At 54.7% G+C, this 19936-nt stretch overlaps 1 protein-coding gene across 2 annotated transcripts in view; it reads right to left on the minus strand.

Annotated features, from left to right (window-relative positions):
- Positions 1 to 466: 466 nt before the first annotated feature.
- The window catches only part of CACNG4 (calcium voltage-gated channel auxiliary subunit gamma 4), a 58299-nt gene continuing 38829 nt past the window's right edge, over positions 467 to 19936 (minus strand). The window contains exons 3-5 of one of the 2 annotated variants that reach the window (XM_073235801.1): positions 13538 to 13621; positions 8315 to 8455; positions 467 to 4617 (exon numbers count right to left, since the gene is read on the minus strand). In XM_073235801.1, coding sequence (XP_073091902.1) covers positions 4079 to 4617; positions 8315 to 8455; positions 13538 to 13621 — 764 coding nt within the window. In that variant the 3' untranslated portion in view covers positions 467 to 4078. The remainder of the gene's footprint in view (positions 4618 to 8314; positions 8456 to 13537; positions 13622 to 19936) is intronic. The other variant, XM_017652800.3, reaches the window with a different exon arrangement.

The following is a 19936-nucleotide window of genomic DNA, read 5'->3' on the forward strand; positions in this document are numbered from 1 at the left end:
TCCCACTGCATGTCCAATCCAGGGGCAACCTTAGAAGCCCTTGCTGCACATGGCAGAGACTCTGAATAGGTCTTTAACTTCCCGAATGGCTGGGAGGGGCAGATCACCCCTTTCAGTTGACTGGGCTTTACATGAGTGAGAAATAAACTTCTATTTATTAAGCCAGTCTACGTTTGGGGGACATTGGTTCTGTCATTAGCACCTCATTAGCTTACCTTCAGTAACATCAGCCAAGGATAGAATGGGGATCCTGGGCTGGAGAGGGGCTCTGAGCGGCACATGGTTAGGGAACTAGCACATCCACTTCTGGGCCAGTTTTTGTGGATCTAACTGCAAATTATGGAGGCAGAAAGTTTTGCTGAATGAATGCATGACCATGTGAGCCCCACATTGGAGGCTGTATTATGCTACCAAATGTAGATTGCCGTGGAAGTCCACTGGGACGGCTGCAAAGCTTGTGCTGAGTCAGAGTTCCCTCAGGGCTAAGAATAAACAGGAGACACAAGAATTCTGGCCCATAGGGCCAATGCTGGGCGGTGTGGGCTCCGGGCTGGAGGAGACATCAGCCTGGCGCTTCATAGTGGGTCACTTGATGGGGCGGGGCCTGTACTCCCTTGGCCCCAGACCTGGTGGCTCAGCACAGCCCACACATCAGTTTCCCCAGCGGCCCATCTCAGGCAGGGGGAAGGAGACTTAAAAGGCAAGGCTGCAAGTTCAGGCTAGCCAGGAATGGTTCCTGCAGCCACGAGGGCAGGGATGTGGGGACACTGGGCCTGCGGCTTCCTCTGCTGGGACCAGGGTGGGAAAGGCCTTCGTGAGGCCCTGGAGTTCGGTGCCTCTTGGTTGTAGGAAGAGCAGGTGGTTCTGGTAAGAAAACTCAAGGTCTCAGTCCCAAAAGGCAGGGGAAGGTGTAATTGGATGGGAAGACCTCTGGGCTGCAAGTCAGGTGGAACTAGGGGAGGACACTGATATCCTCTCCTTCTGCCTCCCAATATATGAAGGCTGACATCGGTCAGTGCCCACCTGCACAGGTGACCCTGCACAGGTGTCCACTGTGACTGGCTGGGGCCAGTGTACTTGCACTAGGTCAGTGTCGCCCTGATCAGAGGCCACTCTGGTCCCTCTCTTTGTCCCTTATCTCAATTCTTCTGGTGGCCAGGAGAGTGGGGGCCAGTGGCCCTACCTGGGACTGGGGGCCTTGGCTCACTTGGCCTCTGGCTGGAGCCACATTCTCTTGTCCAGCTTTACCAGTCATAGGCTCACATTTTGTACGTGGGTACCTCTCTCTATTTCTTCATCATTTTAGATGAATCAGGAGGGACAGGAGGTCTGGTTAGTGGACTTCTTACAAACCCCACCAGGCAGCTCCAGGCCTCTGAGGCTGTGGTTCTGCCCAGCTGGTACCCCGCTGCAGGCTCTGAAGACGGGCCTGGCTTGCTTAGCTGCCCAGATGCCCACACCACATCCCGGGGTGGCCTGTGCATCGTCCCACCCATCCGGGACATGGCACCTCGATGATACCACCAGAGGTCTAACACCAGCCAGTAGTGCCGGGGAGGTGGCCAGGGACCCAGATTAAAGCCAGAGAAACCGGCCCTGACCAGCACAGAATCTGTCATTTCTCCCTCCTCTCCTGGAAGTGTCCACTCCCCCCATATGAAGAAGAGAACATTTTAAAAATGTTTTTATTTAATTAAAAAAAAAAGACAAAACTAACAACCCAAAACCAGTAGTAGGTACAGGATTCACAGGTGCTTAACTGGCGGAACACACGGGGGCTGGTCGGAGGGGGTGGTAGGATGGGAGGAGGCGGAAGAGGTGGCCCAGGCCACCGCGTCTCCCGTGGCGCAAGGGCGCAGAGTGGTGGGTGGGAGGGTGCCAGCTCTGCCCCTTTCCTGGGAAAGCTTGGCTGAGATGCGGGGAGGAGCAGCAGCCACCCTGAGGCCAGGACCCCGAGCCTGGGGCAGCGGCGGAGAGAAAAGCCGTGAAGACTAGGGGCTCCGGCTGAGGTTGCTGTGCCCCCTGCTCTTCTGTCCCTCTGTCACCTCTTCCTACTTGTCTTGGTCCCTAGAGTGGGCCCCACATTCTCTGCCTGGGACTGGGCAAGAGGTATGATTCATGGGAACACGGCTTTCTCCAGGGGGTGATGGGAACTTCTGGGGCAGCGGGTGGGGAGGTGGCTTATGTGGAAGAAATGCCAAGGCCACCTCGCTCTTGGAAGTGACAGAAGGGTCCTGGGCCTTGTGGGTGGTGGGCCCCCCTTCCTTCCAGCCCAGGAAGATGGTGTCACGGTAGGGAGAGGGTGGGGGCTCGGGGTGGGGGCAGGACGCACGGGGGCCCACAGCAGGGGCAGGCCACGAGCCTTGCCATTCCAGCATTCGCTGCTGCACATGCTCGGACAGGCCGCCACACAAAGCCAACCTCAGCAGGAGGAAAGGGTTTCGAGCAAGCACGATGGGGCCCCAGCCCGCCGCCCCTCAGTCACCAGTCAGCAGGAGGCGGGACGTGTGGAGATTTCCCCTCTGGGGGCGGAGGGGGATGGGGAGGACCGAGACTCGGACCTAACTCCCAGGGGCCCAGTCCGCCCAGGGGTCCGTGAGCAGGTGGCTGAGGTAAGAATTTGCTTGTCACATCCAAGTATGACGGCTACTGGGATCACAGACAACGGCTCCGGATTGGATTCCGAAATCTCAAAAAGTAAGAAAGGACTTGTCTTTAGAAAGCATGTGTTTTATATAAAAGAGGGCAAGCTCCATGTTCCAGAAAGGTTTTCTTCTGAACCCGGACATGCTTCCACGTTCTCTGCTTTGGAGGAGGGGAGAATGGTTGGACAAATGTCAGACCCGGCACCACCTCCGTAGTCCCCAGTGCTGAGACGTCCCTCAAGTGAGAAGGAGGGAAAGCACAGCGTGGCCCTTCCACCCAGACTTCCCCTGCCGAGCCCTTCCAGGGGCTGGCAGAATAAATTACAATAGCAGATTGGGGGAGATGGTGCTGGGACTTTTTGAAGTGAGGAAATGAATGTAATTTTCTCTCCTGGCATTTATTTGCAATAAATCGTGATTAATAACCACCTTGGAAATGGATGTTTGTTCTGATTTTTTGGTCGTCATTCACCCTCGGGCCTCCCTTTCTTGTACAGAAGTTCAGGCTCCTGCTGCCAAACACCAGTGGGGGCTGGGGTCTGCCCCCCGCCCCTGGGAGGGAGAGAGCTGCTCCTCAGGCCAGTTGGGAGGACACAGCAAGAGGCCACATGGTCAACTTCCCAGTGACCTGCGGAGTCTTCCCAGCTCTCATGTACAGCCAGTGTTTCTGCCTTTTCTGTGTGAGGCAGAAACTTCCAGAAGTAGATAAGCCAACCAGCAATAGACTCTGGCCTTCCCCTAACACGCAGGCCAGCAAAGGCCTTCGCGTCTGCAGATTCCTCCACAGGCCCCGGTCTTCGCAGGCTGAAGGAAGCCGGTCCCAGGACAGCACAAAGGCCAAAGCACCAGCTGGCTGCAGGGCTTTCTCCTCAGGACCACACGTATGTCAGTAACAGGCCACGGCCAGAGAGAGAGAGACAGAGGGGAAGGGGGCCGGCTTTGGCTTCCTCTTCTCCAGCTCACAGACGTGGGAACTTCAGGTTTAAAAGAAGCTCACCAGTGTCCAGAGGTCCCCGTGTCCCCACAAAAGCCCTCCAGGTGGCCCAGTACCCAGGCGAGGGAAGACCCTGAAAGCCCATTCTTCTGGCTAGATTTGTTTCCAAGAGGAGATAATGGCTCAAATCCATTTTCCTGGGTCAGTCAAGGCTGTACAGTCTCAGGAGAGCTCACTTGGGCCTCCTGGGAGATTCTGGAACCCTGGGGCATCAAAACAACCTGTTTTGGGGATAAAGTCAGCCTTCTGCTTCTGCTTCCACCACCCATTTGCCGCCTCCCGGTGATTCACTCCAAGCCAGCCTGAGACACATTCTGGAGACCAGGGAGAGTTGGGTGTGGCCTCTGTCCATTGTTGGTCTGTCTTAGGGTCAGATACCCTCCCGTGAGACCCAAACAGCTGTTCTGGGGAGAGGCTGGTGCTGAGAGAAGGGGGCGGCTCAGACAGGGGTCGTCCGTCGGTTCAGCATGCTGACGTGCAAGCCTTCCTTCAGGTCCGGCTGGAAGAAGTCGTGCACCTGCAGGAAGCTGGCCTCCTGGTCGGGGCTGTAGCTAGCGGCAGTGGTCACCTTGAGGGGCTCCCTGGACAGCGTGTACATGGACAGCTCGCCCATGGGGATGGCCCCGGTGATTTTCAGGCCCACCGGAGACACAGCCCTGGAGGGCGAGGGCTCGGTGGACCTCGAGCTGGACCTCGAGCGCCGTCGCCGGTACCTGTAGCTTGGCATCCTGGCATAGGGAGACGAGGAGGGAGCCTTAAGGAACTCCCGTTTGGTCTTGAATCTCAACTCCTTATTTTTCTCAATGTAAATGTTTACAGCCAGGACGCCCACGGTCTCAGCCACAATGAAGGACAGGGCCCCAAAGTAAAAAGACCAGCCGTAGCTGTAATGGTTCTTTTTGTCTTCATCACGTTTGTTGCTTGGGTCGCCTGTGTTGCTGGAGATGTAGACGATGATGCCTATGATGTTACTGAGGCCTGAAAGGGAAGCAGAAGAGGGGGTGGGAGGGCGAGGCAGAGTGCACCCCACAGGTGCCCAGAGGGCAGGTGGGCAGAGGAGGAGCTGGTGGCCACTCCCTGAGTTGATGGGTATTGCTTTATCCTGGTTGCTCACTTTTAAGTAATTTTTGAATGGGTAATAAAGTACAAAATTCTGATGAGGTAGAGGAGAAAACACAGGCTCTAAGTTGGCCAGCTCCTTGCCTGAAGGCAGCTACTGGTACCTTCTTTTTTGTACCTTTCTTATATCCAGTCTCCCTTCCTCCTTCCCTCTCTTATTCGTGCTGTCCCCCACACACATGCGCACACACAATATCTATTTTCCTCTTTACACAGTATTCTTGGGCCTCTCGCCTTTTCACTTGAGTCCATGGGCTCCCTATCAGGACATGAAGAGCTGTCTCTGTCTTCCTAACTGCACGTGACACCCACTGCATAGACATCTCGCCTGGGCTCTGCTGTGGATTTTCAGGAGGCTTCCAGCCCTCTCCTTGTGTCCACACCGTTCCACACACGCATGAGTACAACGGTGGGATGAATTCCTTAAAGTAAAGCTGCTGCCTCACTGGGTATGTGCATTTAAAAACTTAAAAACATAAACTTTTGTTTTGGGATAATGTTAGTTTATTGAAAAGGTGTGAAGATAGTATGGAGAAGTCCTTTCTAACTCCCCACCTGGTTTCCCTTATTAACACCTTACATCCTCATGTACATTCGTCACAACCAGGAAACCCACCTGCTGTATCACTATTCTCTGTGCTCCAGACTTTACTTGGATTTCCGTGGGGTTTCCCCTAATTCCTTTTTCTGTTTCAGGATCCGTATAGGAGACCACGTTGCATTTGGTGTTTTGAATTCAGTCACCACCCCAAAGCCCTCCATAGGGGCACAAAATGTCTCGACAGCCAATAATACATATTATCAAACTTGTGGATCTTTGCCAATCTGGGAGGTGAAACATAGTCACCCGTTGTTTTGTCTCTTAAACCTCCTAAGTGAGGTCGAGGAAAATCAAGCTGCCTTGGCTGACTCTTGGCTCTGCCGATGGCCTCCACTGGCCTGTGGACACGTACAGACCACTAACCAGGGCACGCACAGAACCGACCTCACCCGTGTTTGGGTAGGTCATGCCCTTTGCCTCAGTATCCTCATATGCCAAATGGAATCCAGTGGTACACACCTCACAGGGTAGATGTGAGGATTAAATAAGCCAATATCTACAGTGTGCTTACAATAGCATGCTTGAAATTCTATTATAATCTACTGTGTTTTATTGTAAAGCAATGTTGTGGGTAAAATTGTAACATTTCCAGAATATCTCGCCTGGCTTTGGTGCATTTGCACATCCTCAGGGGTGGAGAGTAGTTCATCTCCATGTCAGTGGGTAATTACCTGGGCAACCGAGAGCATGTCTGAACCTGAGAGGTGAAGGGGAGGGGCTGGCTTGCTTGCTTCCTCAGAGCAGGAGAGAGAGACGGCACTGGACTGCAGTTTGTAAGCAATAAACGGGTTTAAAATTTTATTTCTCCCTTTGACTGATTTCAGTTTTTAGCGGTATTTTGCCCTGGAATTTCCTCTCCCTGGACTTATGGATGTGTTGTACTGTCTAGGCACTGCCCATGGCCTTGGCCCATGTGCTTACTGCTCCGATCCCAGTGTGGGTGGGTTAGAATATTTCCTGGTAAGGGGACTAAAGGTCCTCCCCCAAGGAAACCAGTTGGAGGTTTGACTTCTCGCCCCTTCTGCTGTGTTCCAGCAGAACCTTCACAGACAATGGCTTTTACTTGAATGGCTTGCTTCCTGTCTCCCCTCCTGTCTCTTTCACCCCTTTTCTCCCTGTCTCCCTAACTTTGGACTTCCTGCCCCACCCTGTATTCAACATAAGCCCTAAGAATGCTCTTTAAACCACAACCCAGAGAAGTTACTGCATCTTCTTCCAACTCTCCCAGCCTTGGCACTGAACATTCCCAAGGCTCTGACCACTTCCTACCTAGAATTTTTTAGGGGCCTGTCTCACATCACTGCTGGGGCTGGGGTGGCCTGGAGCTGGGCCCTACATGTGCCGTCTGGCCTGCCACTGCCTCAACTATGATCAAAGTTCCATAAACCAGGGAACAAACGGGAATAAGCGGCTTCCCCTTGCCTGCCTGCCGTGCCTGCCCACAGCTGCTGCCTTGTCCTGTCCTCTCTGGCAGGACTCATGTTTTTAGCTGAGCACCTCTGGGCTCCTCCGGTAACCTGGAGCATTGGATACGCCTTTGGGATGTTCCTCCTGGGGGAAAGGGCAGCTGCAGGGGGCATCTCTCTTTGGAGGCTGACAACCCTGCCACCTGACTGCCTCCTCTGGAGCTGGGGTGAGGCAGTCGTGCTCGCAGATCATCTGGCAACATGGGGGCTGGTGTTAGTGTGATCTTCTTTCCCTTCCTTGGGACAGGAAAGGGAACAGTATCTCAGTGTCACAGCAGGGACTTCCTTAATGGTTCACACCTTGAGAAATCTGACTGCTTAAAGGAGAATGGGCTGTCTCCCTGCCCTTCCTCTCCCGCCCGTGTTCTAGGCTAAGGTGAAGGGAAGGGATAAGAAGGGCAAGAAGGGAAGGAGCAGGGACATGGCAGGAGCCAGTCTGGTGTAGGAAAAAAGATACTTGGAAAGCGAAAAAGATACTTGTTAGGATGGTGTAAGGAGCGATGACAACAATTTAGGAAAGAATTGCTGAGCGTTGTAACATTTCTCACATTTATTTACTGGAGCGGGGCCTGAGAAGTCAGGCAGCTCCTGCTTCTCCTGCTAGAGGCCCCGTTGCACCTTTCTCTGAACTCCACGGCGCTGCCTGGAGCCTTGAGGATGCCCCTGGCTGAGTCTGCCCTGGCAGGCACTCCCTCCGCTCCCCCCCAGCACCTCAGGCTGGAAAAGCTGGCTTCTGCACTGGCCTGTGGACGTGCACAGACCACTAACCAGCTGGGAGGCCCACATCTGGCCTGAATGTGTTCGGCGCCTGCAGAGGCAGGGCACCACAGCGCCATCCTCACTGAGGCTTGGGAGCGATCACTGTAAGCCCTCTGGGGCCCACTAGGCAGGGGCCTGCTGCTGTCACCCACTGCTCCTGGGTTCCCACTGGGCTGCAGTTGGGGTGGCTCTAAGGTTCTGCTGCCTGTCTCTCAGCCAGAGAGCTGGGCAGTCACGATGGGCCGGAGGATCTGACTTGCTCTCTGGAGCCACCCTAGCACACGGGGCTTCTCTGCCTCTTCGGCACCCTTGCCAGCCCTGTGCCCCCACCCTGTCTTTACCTGCTGCACCCCTTCAGGTGTGGGCTTCTGTGAGTACCTCTGGGTGCCACCCCAGGCCCCCCGACTCACCCAGGCTCCCCTGTGGAAGGCTTGTAGGGCTCCAGTGCTGCCCCTTTGTGGCACCTGGCACATTTGGACTTACTATTACTTTTACGTAGGTGAAATTCACATAACACATCAAACAAACACTTTGAAGTGAACAATTCAGCATCATTTAGTGCTTGCTACCACCACTTCTATCTAGGGCCAGAGCCTTTGTGTCATTGAGAAAGGACCCATTCAGCATTTGCTCCCCAGTCCCCGCCCCAGCCCACACCCCTGGACTTCTGAAGTTAATTATGCAGTCTGCCCGCCTCCCCCTGTGCGCAGGGCCCAGCTTGGCGGCTCACCTGCAGCCACAAAGAGGATGCCGGCACTGAGGACGATGTTGTTCTTGCGGCTGTAGAACCTCCCGGCGCCGATGCAGAGCCCTCCGAGCAGGAGCAGGATGGTGCTGAGGATGGGGAAGACGCTGGAGGCACGCACGATGCCTGGGCCGGGTGGGAGACAGAGCCGGGAGGCTGTGAGACCGGCCTCCCTCCTGCGGTGGCCGGGAGTGCTGTCCCGGGGCCCCAACGCCCAAGGCCCTTCCCCTGACTTTGAAGGTTCCCATTAGGCTCTGGAGACCTGAGGTGGGTTGGGAGCTGGGGTGGGGTGGGGCCAGAAGCACGTGAGGGCCCAGGCCTGCTGGTCAGTCCCCCACTGCACGCCGAGGGGGCTCAAGTCGCGTCTGCCCAGGTCTTGCGTAGGCTCTCCTGGTTGTGGGTCACACTTCTGCCAGGCGGAAGGGAGGAGAGCCCCCCAGTGGCATCAGGGAGGCTGGAATAACAGCCTTGGCAACGCTGAACTGCCTCCCATTCAGACGACACCTCTCAGCCCACAGACCCTTTCATGGACACCACGTCCAAGGAGCCTCTGGAAGACTGGGGAATGGCGTCCGATGGAGGCAGCTCCCATGGGTGGCCGAGGACACAGGCTTTGGCGTCAGGTGGGAGTGGGTGCGAGGCCCTCTCTGGGACATGCTGGTGGTGTGGCCTTGGTCAGGCCGTGTCACATCTCTGAAACGGAGTTTTCCCATTTGTGGGACACAGTTCATCATAGAACCTACGTCCTAGGGTTGGTTTTTATGTATAAGGGGCTCAGCACAGGGCCAGGCCGTAGCGCATGCTTCTTAGCGATGGCCTTTATCTACATCATCATCATCATTTATCACCCCCAGGTGACAGATGAGGACATGGAAGCTCAGGAGCTCTTGAGGCCCCAGAGGAGGAGGTGGCTGGACAGGGAGACAAGCGTGGCCTGTGGTGTCCAGCAGAGAGAGATTTGTGCCCTTGCTTTGCCACTGACTAGTAGGGTGACCAGGGCAGCTAAAGTCTGACCACCCCAGTCCCCTCTTTTATAACCTGGGGACAGAAGTGATGTCTGCCTGTAGGGAACTGACTTATGGCTCCTGCCAAACATTATGTCCAAGTCCTAACCACGGGCACCTATGAATGTGACCTTATTTGGAAAAAAGGTCATTGAGTTAAGGATGTGATTGAGTTAAGGGTCTCTGGGTGACGCCACCTTAGATGAGGGTGACCCTACATCCAATGACAAGTGCCCTTGTTAAAGGGAAAGACACAGGCAGAAGTGGCGATGTGCAGGGGGGAAGCCGTGTGAAGACAAGCAGAAAGGAGGGAGGCAGCCTTAAGTCAGGGAGTGCTGGGAACCACCAGAAGCTACAAGAAGCCAAAAAGACAATCCCTTTAGGGCTTTAAAGGCAGCTCAGCCCTGCCAACATCTTCCTGAAGACATCTGGCCTCCATACTGAGAGAAGTACATTTCTGTTTTAAGCTACCCAGTTTGTAGTGATTTGTTACAGTCGCCCTAGGAAAAGCGTACACTACCTGCGTGAGTTGTGAGAATGTGCTGGAATAAGGTACGTGAAGCACTTAGCAGGCTTCGGGTATGAGGGCCCCATCCTTAGCCTCTGGCTAGGAGGAGGGGCAGGAGGAAGGGACGGGGTGAGGCGGAGCTGCGAGCTGGGCTTCCTGGTGCGCCTGCAGGTCTATTTCCCCGGCCCCATAGAAATTCTGCTATGTGGACTTGTAGTGGCCCCGGCAGGGGACAGTGAGTCAGGGAGTGTTGGCAGGGGGGACCCTCCCGAGCCAGCTGAGCCGGTTTGCCACCTTTCAGCCTCTGAAGGCAGCGTTTGTCTCTTTTTTATAAGCCCACCAGTGTGTGCCTGCGCTTCACAGAGAGGGGTCTGTTTGGGGCATTAAATGAAGCTCTTCTGTCCAGCACCTTCCCCTCCTCCTTCTGTCTGGTTGCAGCCACAGGCTCTGGGAGGTTTCCCGTGGGCTTCCGAAATGGGGTTTGAGCTGGGCCAGCCAGCAAAGCCGGGAGTCAGGCCCCCTCGATGCCCGGGGACTAAAGACAGGGCAGGGGGGCAGGAGAGAAGGGAGCCCGGTGCCTCTAAGGTCACTGACGTTGGGCCCGGCTCAGAGCCGTCTGTCCTGCCCAGCTAAGTCATGTGAGCTCCTGTCCTTTGCCACATGGGCTCATTCTGGAGCTCTGGATATGCAGGTGCCAGCCAGGGGCACTGTGGACAGAGGTGCAGGCTGGGTCTTGCACAGAACTGAGGGCTGGGCAGGGCTGATGTCCAGCCCCGCCACGTGGCCAAATCAAGCCCTGGCAAGGATCTGTGTCTGCCCAGAGGATGGGCACCTCCTTCTAACTCGCTCTCAGGCACACTGAGAACTCCCAGCAGCCCTGACAACAGCTCTCTGAGGCTTAGCATGGAAATCATACACCTAACTGGAAATTAGATGGACAGGACCACTCCCCACCCCCAACCCAGCCCAGGCCAGCAAGGCTGGTGGAAGAGAAATGGCAGGTGGGATGTGGGGTGGTGACCCACTCAAACCCCATAAACCACAGAGGTATTGCAGAGCTTGGAGGCCATCAAGAAGCCCTGTGACAGTGACATAACTCATCGAGAGCCCGATTTCTCTGGGAGGCTTCAGAATGCATGGCTGGGGTGATGACTTTGTTCCTGAATTGTTGAAGACAGGGTATAAGAAGCATAGCCTTGGACCGGCTGGGCTGCCACCCCTATAGGCCTTGCCATCGGCAGCCACTGTGGAACTTTCTGTGACCTTCTTCAGTATACCCGCTGTCCACTGGAATGTCAGCACCACGAGGGCAGAGCTGTTTTGTTTACTGCTATATCCCACGTGCCTGATACAGTGCCTGGCACATCGTAGGCCCACGGAAACTTCGTGTTAAGTGAGTGAATAAGTGACATCTCATGAATGCTTGTCTCCTGCAGCATCAGTCCCCAGAGCTCTCTCTCCTGTGCTTCTACATGTTTTTGGGAGCAACAGTCCGCACAGACACCAGAGGACTGAATACCAGGAATCAGGGTACTGCGGGGGCCTCCCAGCGCTCACGCCTCCCCCAGGACACTGCTGGGGTTGGGGGTTCAGGACAGCTGGAGCCTGAAGCTGGATGTGTGCAGGCGCAGCACGTTCCTGGTTTGCCCCTCCAGAGCCTCGTTCTACCTCCCTGCATCCCACTCTGGGGCCCGGAGGCTGACGCTGCGGACTGAATCAGCCAGCTTCCTTGACCCTGACTTTGGTGCAGGTGAGTTATTTCCCTGGCTTCCTTCTTCAGGCTGCAAATTCTAGGGCAGCTGCATTTCTTCATAAAGGCCACAGCTCCTGCCTGGCAGCCCTGTTCTTGCTGTTGTCCCCTTCCAGGTTCCTCTGCCTGCCTCCTTCACTTGTTCAGGCCCAGGGGGATAAGGGCTCCTTGGGTGGCTAGCCTGGGGTGCTCACCATCCCTTGCAAGTTTCCTTAAAGTGCCTGCAGCTTTGTAAATAGTCCTTCCTTAGTGGCCTTCATTTACTCTGTTTAAGTGACTATCTGCTTCCTGCTGGAACCTCAGGAAGCCACATGGTCTGACCTCTGGGCTGATGGGTTTGAGGGCAATTCAGAAAGAGATCCCAGAGCTCTGGGGACCATTGAGGGCACAGGGACAAGGGGTAAAGAGGGAGACCCAGTGCCATTGCCCATAACCCCCGGCAAGTTCAAGTGAGAAATGGAGAGGGAATGATTTATTTCTCCACTGCTTCCTTCAACACAGTCCCAGGGCTGGTCAGTGGGGCGAATTGGCCTCAGAGCCTTAAGAACCCCCTGATTGCCCTGGGAGGAGCGGAGAAGGGCAGGTTTTGAGTCAGAGTCGATGTTTCAGTTGAGCCATCCCAGCTGCGCTGAGCACCAGGGACCACTCTAGACGGCTGTGCAGGCCACGGACTGCGCAACTTGAAGGATGTCATTTATACCGTAGCACCCCTCAAATTGTGCCATGTGCAACCAGCACAACCATTTCTGGTGCACCTATGAAATATCATTTGCTTGCTTCAGTGTTGGCCCCAGAAAGTAGAAAGAGGATAGGTAAGAGGAAGAGGAGAAGGTGAGGGAGCAAGGATGGGAGACAGATCTGGCCGGACCCTTTCAGGTTTGGGCCTGGCCAGAGCAGCCTGACACTGCTCCAGGTTCCTTGGGAACCACATGCTGTTCTATTTCACTAGATGACTCAGAACCCACATCCTTTCTCCTGGAAAAAATGATCCATGAGCAGGTGCAGAGTGAACTGTGCTCCCTCTGAGGATGCTGGTATCGATTCTCCATAAATGAAGCCCAACCGGAGCCCCCAGGGCTGCTGCTGTAAGCTGCTCTGCATGGGTCTTGGCTAATGTGAGAGCGGAAGACGACTTAGAAATGGTGCTGTTTTTCCATTTCCAGCCTCCTTGCCTGGCTGAGGCTCCAGCCTTCCTCCCGGGGAGGTATTTGCAGGCCCAGGCATGAGATGTGGCTTTAGGGTATGGGGCTGGGTTTGCCCTTCAGGGTTCAGCGTATGCTGTGCCTTCTGGGCTCTAGTCCAGTGGTGGGCGACAGCCCAGCGTGGGGCCCCGGGGTGGGTAGGGGCTCGCAGGGCAACTAGAGGGCAGCGGTGGTGCTGCTGCAGACACTGAAGGCCCTCGTGTCCAAGGCTGCTCCTGCCACCTTCCTCACCTTCTCCCACGGCGGCTTGGACCCCACCAGGCTGTCTTAGTGTGTGACTTCATCGGATTTTTTACGAATAGAATGCTGGGTGCCGAGGAGGGGTGGGGTGAGCAGGTCCAGTGCCAGCAGGACAGTGTCTTATGGGTGTCACAGTCCCCCCAGGGATGCTCTGCCTGGGAAAACCTATGTCTTTAACCTATTTGTCCCCAGCCCAGCTGTGCCAGTCAGCAGCCCAGGCTGCAGGCATGCCCAGCAGGGCTGGGGAGTGGGGACGCCCACCCCCTCACTGTCCCCTCATGTGGGGGCCTATCACCCAAGGAGCTCCCCTGGGATACCCAGCATTCGTGGCAGTGTTAACAAAGTCCCGTCCTCTGAACCAGCAGGCTGAATCAGGAAGGGAGTGACAAGAGCCCTCAGAGAAGAGCCCCCCTGCACCCCCGCGGCCCGTCCTCCCCCAGCCACCCACCCTGCCACCCACAGCCCCTCTCAGCACAGAGGAAGCAAAGGAGCCTTGACACTCACGGAGGAGATACTCCGAGCTGTCGTGGTCGTAATCATTGTCCTCTGGGAAGTGATTGATCCGGAAGCAGTGCCCTTTATAGATCCCTGGAGGGAACAAGGGGAAAAGAACATTGTGGATGTTCCATGGGTCCATGAGTCCATTCATCCCAGACTTGTTTACTGTGTGTGAGCCAGACTGTGGGCCCTGGGCACAGAGAGAAGAAAGGCCGTCCCAGGCGTCGCGGTCTGGTGGGGGCGGGCACACTCACAGAGGACTGCACAGTGGGAAAGGGCCCCACAGCGAGCACACTGGCGAAAGGAACGGCACTAAACACTGTGCAGGGCCAGGAGCCATCAAGCAGAAGCCCCCTGGGCAGCCAGGATATGCCAGCCCCCTACCCGCGGGGAATGTTCCAGGCAGAGAGGAGAAAGTGTGAGAAGGCGGGGCGGGGGTGGGGGCCTGGTGTATTAGGGGTGTGGTGGGAAGTTCAGTGCAGCCAGACTTAGAAGGGCCTGTGCAAGGGGGAGCTTGGGGGCCACGGGAGGGTAGGGGGGCAGTGAGCCAGCAGTAAGCCTGCCCCGTGGTGTCTGTCTGTCTGTCTGTATCTTCTCTCTCAAGCACACAGTTATGATGAATCTCTCCTAAGGGACATGCCACCTCTGAGCACAGTTGGCAACATGATTCCAAACCCCTCAGTGCGATGGAAGGAAGAGAACATGGAGCAAGAGACACTTCCGGAGAGGCCAGGACCATCTCCTCCCTGGGTTCCCCCTGACTCTGAGAAGCAGCCTTCGCAGGGTGGGGGGCAGGACACCCTGGGTAGTTTAGAGACAACAGGAGGGAAGGCCAGGCCCTCCCCTTCCAGAATCCTCTCTCCAGCTCTCCCAGCCCCTGTGCCCTGAAGTTTGGGAATGCCAGCACAGACTGGGACACAGGTGGAGAGGGGTGCACAGGGGCCCAGGCCTGCCCTGCCGGCACGCTCACGCCCGAGGCAGCCCCCCAGCTTCATCAGGGAGTTCATCCTGACACCCCTGTGTGGCCCAGGGTGGGGCTCTTTCCAACTGGGGCCATTTCTAGTTCTGTAGCTGCTGCCAAGTGTCCTGCTGGCCTCCCAGAGCCCAGCCGGACCTCCAGGTCGGAAGCACAATGTTGGAAACAAGGCCTGCACCAGACCAGCGTCTGTCTCCTTGGTACTTCCAATTGGGAGAGCCTCTGATGAGCTTGGGGCACGCTGCTCTTCCACCTGCTTGCCAGTTAGCTGGCTGACCAGCTACCTTCCCAAGCTCTTCCCTCAGGCGGGTTCCATAGCTGCCGCCTCCAAAGAACTGCAGTGCTTGGTAAGGACCTGTGCTTTCTGAAGACCCCCCTGGCCTCGAGGGCAGTAAGTGGGTGGGCTGGGCTTGGTTAAAATGGTGGGAGACAGACTGAGGGTCCCAGAGGTGAAGACTTGGGTGGGACGCGCTGTGATAGGGCTCTCTGTGTCGGCGCAAATGACTTAGGCACCTCCCTCGGTTTCCTCATCTGCAGAATGGGGATAACACAGGCTTTTCATCACCTAGCGATCCTAGGAGAATCCTGTGAGTCAATACTTGGAAGGCATTTAGATGATTCTTAGCCCAAGGCCAAGAACCTCGCCCAGCCCAGGGGAGGGCTGCTGCTGCTGGGCCCAGAAGTGACCGGCCCTGTCCTCAGCAGGTCCTTACTCTAGTGACTGGCTGAGTGGGTGGAGAACCACAGTGCTTGTGAGCAGGAGGAAGGAGCCCCAGGGCAGAGTGGTGTCAGGATGCGGAGGGGGAGCCAGTTTCTTTTCTCTTGTAATAAGCTTTAGTGATTCATTTTCAGACATTACAGAAAATACAGAAAAAAAATGTAGAGGAGAAAATCTTAATTCACTCATAACCCTATCACCCAGAAATAAAAAGCTGGATACATTTTAGGATATTTTTTCCAGATGTTAACTATGCCTATAGAAATGTCTCTAACAAAAGTGGTTCATGATGTACATAGATGAATAGATCTGTGAACATATGCACAGGCCCCGATACCTTTTCTCCACAAACAGTCAGAGAATCTTAACAGGAGAGGCTCCCTCTGGCCCAATTCCCGAGTTTTATAGATGGAGAAAATGGCTCACCTGGGGCCACATGACTAATGAAGTCTCTTCACACCAGTGGTTTTCAGACCCTTAGGAAGGAGAGAGCCGTCATGTCTCTGGGAGCACAGGCCACTGACCCCAAAAGCACCTCAGTATTCCTACAATGTGGCCAGTCCAGGATCTCAAAATTAACAGCCCTAAATACCACATAATAGAGAACACGGCAAATGGCCCATTCACCAAGTGAGAACACGTGTGAAGTGGATTGGAAATGGCTCTCTCTCTTCTCACATCAGCCATTAATTTTCTCCTTTTAAATGCCTTAGGCCAGTGCTAACAGAATTAAATTTGACAGGGATAAATGTGAAGTCCTTAAGACCAAACACTGCACTTGACAAAAACAGGCTGGGGGAGGCAAGGCAGCTCTTGTGAAAAAATCCTGGGAAACTGAGTTGGCACCAGGTCCCGTTAACAGAAGCACAGGGTCCAGAGAAGAGGAGGGGGCAGCAGCTGGAATGCTGGGTTCGGTGGTGGGTGCTGTGCTTCTGGGCACAGTGTTGGGAGCTGACCTGGAAGAGGGAGCAAAACTGGTCCTGGAACCATCAATAAAGAACTGACTGAAGGAACTGGAGGTGTTTGACCTCCAGAGGACATCAATTCTGAGGAAGTACCCACATTCCTGACTCTGGGGACAGGGGGCAAGCACCACTCTCCTCCACAGCCCACTTCCCTGGACTGGGGATGGGGGTGAGGCGGATGGGAATGGGGTCAGGCTTTCTGCCTCTTCATAAGGTCTGTCCGGGGAGAGGCCTGGTCCCAACAGTTGGCAGCTTGTCAGCCACCTCTTGTCCTCAGCTTAGGGCCTCACCCACAGACCCTGGGTAGCTGGAAAAGCAGCGTGTGCTCCCCTCCTGTTGGACACCATTCCTCCTACAGCGATTTGAAGGGTTGACACATGACGGAGAGGTTCTTTTATTCCAGAGATTATAAGTAGCAGCCATGGCTGGTGTTTGGGGGAGGCAGGAGATCTTTCAGGAAGTTAAAAGTTACAGCTGTCTGAAAATGGAATGCCTTCGGAGGGGGTCAGGCCCTCTCCACTGGCAGCCACCAGATAAGAGAGGCCGGGTTGAGGACTGGGGCCCCAGATGGGGTCATGCACTGGAGGGCTGGTGAAGGTGCTTTGCAGGCCTACACCTGGGAGGCTGTGTGTTTCACAGCAGCACACTCAGCAAGAAGCGCTTTTGTAAATGTAAATGTGGCTAAGAGCCTCTTGCACAAAGCCTAGCAGGACTGTGAGCCAGGCAGTTTCACCTTCCTGCATGTAAATGGGGAAGGGATGGGGGCAAGGCTGGAACCAGGGATGAGTGGATGAGGCTCACACAGCGAGGCACCTGTATAGTTTCCCGGGGCGTAGTAACAAGTTATCACAAACCAACTTGGCTTAGAAAACTGAGATTCACAGTTCTGGAGGCCAGAAGTCCGGAATCAGGGTGTCTGCGGGCCGCACTCCCTCTGAGACCCTGGGTACCACCCTTCCTTACCTCCTCCCAGCCAGCAATCCCCGACTTTCCGCGGTTTGTGGACACAGCACTCTGCTCTCTGCCTCTGTCAACACACCCCCTTCTGTGTGTGTGTCTATGCCCGAATTTCCCTCTTGTTATAAGGACAACAGTCATTGCATTCAGGCCCACCCTGATTCCGCATGACCTCATCTTGACTTGATCACCTCTTCAAGACCCTATTTCCAAACAAGGTCACATTCACAAGGACTTGGGGGTTAGGACTTCACCATATCCTTTGAGGGACACAATTCAACCCATGACAACACCCATTCCTTCAGTCTGTGCAGACAAGCTCAGCATAGGAGGAAGGATAAAGGAAAGGAAAGGGGTCAATTACTGGATAAGTCAAGGTATCTTTGAGCATCATCCCACACGGTGGGATCCATAGTGTGTACACACAGCCCCAAGAAAGAGAAACACCTGTTTCTATGATACAGTGAATTGACAAACCGTAACTCTGGATGGATATGCAGCCACTAAGAAAATATGTGTTAAAAAAGGAGTTAATATGTCGGACAGTGTGGTTCCTATTTGTAATTTCTATCAAACATAAAATACCACCCTAAATACAGAGTGGAAGTTAGCAAAATATACTGGAGGGGCATTTGGAGCAAATGTGTCTACATGCAAGCTGGTGCTTCAAAATGAGTTTTGTTTTCAGATTGAATACATAAATATATGGTTTCCTCATTTCTGCCAAAGTGTAGTTTCCTTTTCACAGTACCAGCGTGGGAGCAAGCCTTACTTCCCTAGGCCCGGAGCCCGTTCCTTCTAGGGCTGTGAGCAACTTTTACATTAGTCTCAACTTAATACTTTTTATTTAAAATGAATAAAAGTTTTTTAAAAAATTGTATGTATTAACATAGAGAGATGTTTGTATATGTTGCTAAGTGAAAAAAGCAGGTTAGTGAAATGTGGTGGTGCCTCTGAAATGACCACAGGCCCACTCAGGTCAGAGAGCTGGTGATCGGGCTGTGAACTGTGGTGGTGGGATGGTCTGTGGGTGGCATTTTTGCCCCTCCTGGGTGAATCTCCCCATTGCTCTCCCTGTGGGCTGTGCCCGGGGGTTACACACCCCTATATGCAGCCAGGGTGACCAACCCCAGGATGCGGGATTTTCAGTGCTAAAGCCAGGAAAGTCCAGGCCAACCAGACAAGTTGGGCACTGTATGAGTCATTTCAGGGGTGCTGGCATCTGACGTCAGCCTCCATATGGGCCACCTCACAGGTCTGTTGTAATTAAGGGAATCCTGGAGCAAAGAATGTTAGAGAGTGACTTAGTAATTTGTGTAATCCTTTATCGCTTGCAAAGTGTTTTTATAAGCACGGCTTCATCTGGCCTCACAAACACAACAGCAGCAAGGGGCACCTGCTGAGAGTGTACAGAGACCTTTTGCCCCACCTCATGCTTCTCTGCACACACACCTTTTACTCCAGCCATTCACTGATGCCACAGGCAGCTCCATGCGGGTGTCATCTGCCCATACCTTGATTCAGCTGCAGTCATCGTGTCTTACTTTTTGCCTGTGGCACTGGGTAGGTTGCACTGCATCCCTGAATGAGGAACTGGAAGTTCAAGGATTAGGGCGCCCCACTCTGGGGTGACCTTTGAGCAGGAGGATGGGAGCTGGTGGATAAATGTTCCCATCCTGCATCCCTTGGGTCCATTCCCCCTGTGTCAGAGGCAAGTCCCGGCAGGATGGAGCCAGGAATGATCAACTCAGGGACGCCTCCTGCAGGGGCTTTCTCTCCATCTTGGTTTCACTCTCCCAGTGCCCCCGCTTCCCCTTCCCTGCTCCCTAGGGTGGCCACCCAAGCTACACCACCTGCATGCAAGCCCTGGGCTCAGACTAAGATGAAAGCTGGTGTGCTGAGCATGTTCCATGCATCAGCCCTTCCCAGCTTTGTAGTAACACTCCTTTGACGATGATAGAAATAGGCTCAGAGATGTCGTGAAAGCCCCATGGCAGAGGCTGAACCCTGAATGACAGGCATTCTACCCTGCGATGTAAAGGAAAATGTTCTTCACCCATTTCATAGCAGAGGCTCTGGGGATGCCTGGTGTGCACATGACAGAGCGGAAGCCTCTGGAATCCAGCTTCTAGATGTTCACCAAATGCGCTTCCCACTCGGCCCTGATGCTGCCTCTCCAGGAATCCTGAGCAAGTGCAGAAGGGACCACTGCTACTCCCACGGCAGACCAGGTGGTGGGACCACACAGCAAGGGAGAGTGCTTGGCGCTGGGCTAGCTCCAAGATACGGTTTCCTGGGAGAGAAGCAGGAGGTGGTGGCGGCGCCAGGACTTAGGGAAGGCAGCTCTGGATCGGCAGGGGCTGCCGGAGCCCGGGGTGATGAAAAGGGGCAAGCAGAAGAGGGTGCATCAGCCACCCCTCATCAGTATTTTCACTGAGCTAGTATCACTGTGCAGGGCATGTTCCAGGTGCTGGAGCTACAGTCTGAGTTGGGCCATGTCCTTGTGCTCCCGGAGCAAGCTCTGCTTCCAGGGAGAACTGACAGCAGAAAAGGATAAAAGAAATGACTATCCGTGTCATTCCACATGGTTGGAGGGCAGGGGGAGGGATCTGAAGCATGTGAGATCATGGGCTCTTGTCCTGAAGTCGTGGCTGAGCTCAAAGCTGAGGTCGAGGGCTCAGGTGCGGGGCCTACATCTGGAAACAGACACCCCTGAGGGGGCTGCTCAGATGCATGATTTCAACGTTCCCCACCTCCTGGGTCAACACGAGGAACGGACAAACCCAGAA

The sequence above is a fragment of the Manis javanica genome, chromosome 4 (genome assembly GCF_040802235.1).
Source record: "Manis javanica isolate MJ-LG chromosome 4, MJ_LKY, whole genome shotgun sequence".
Taxonomy (NCBI): Eukaryota; Metazoa; Chordata; class Mammalia; order Pholidota; family Manidae; genus Manis; species Manis javanica.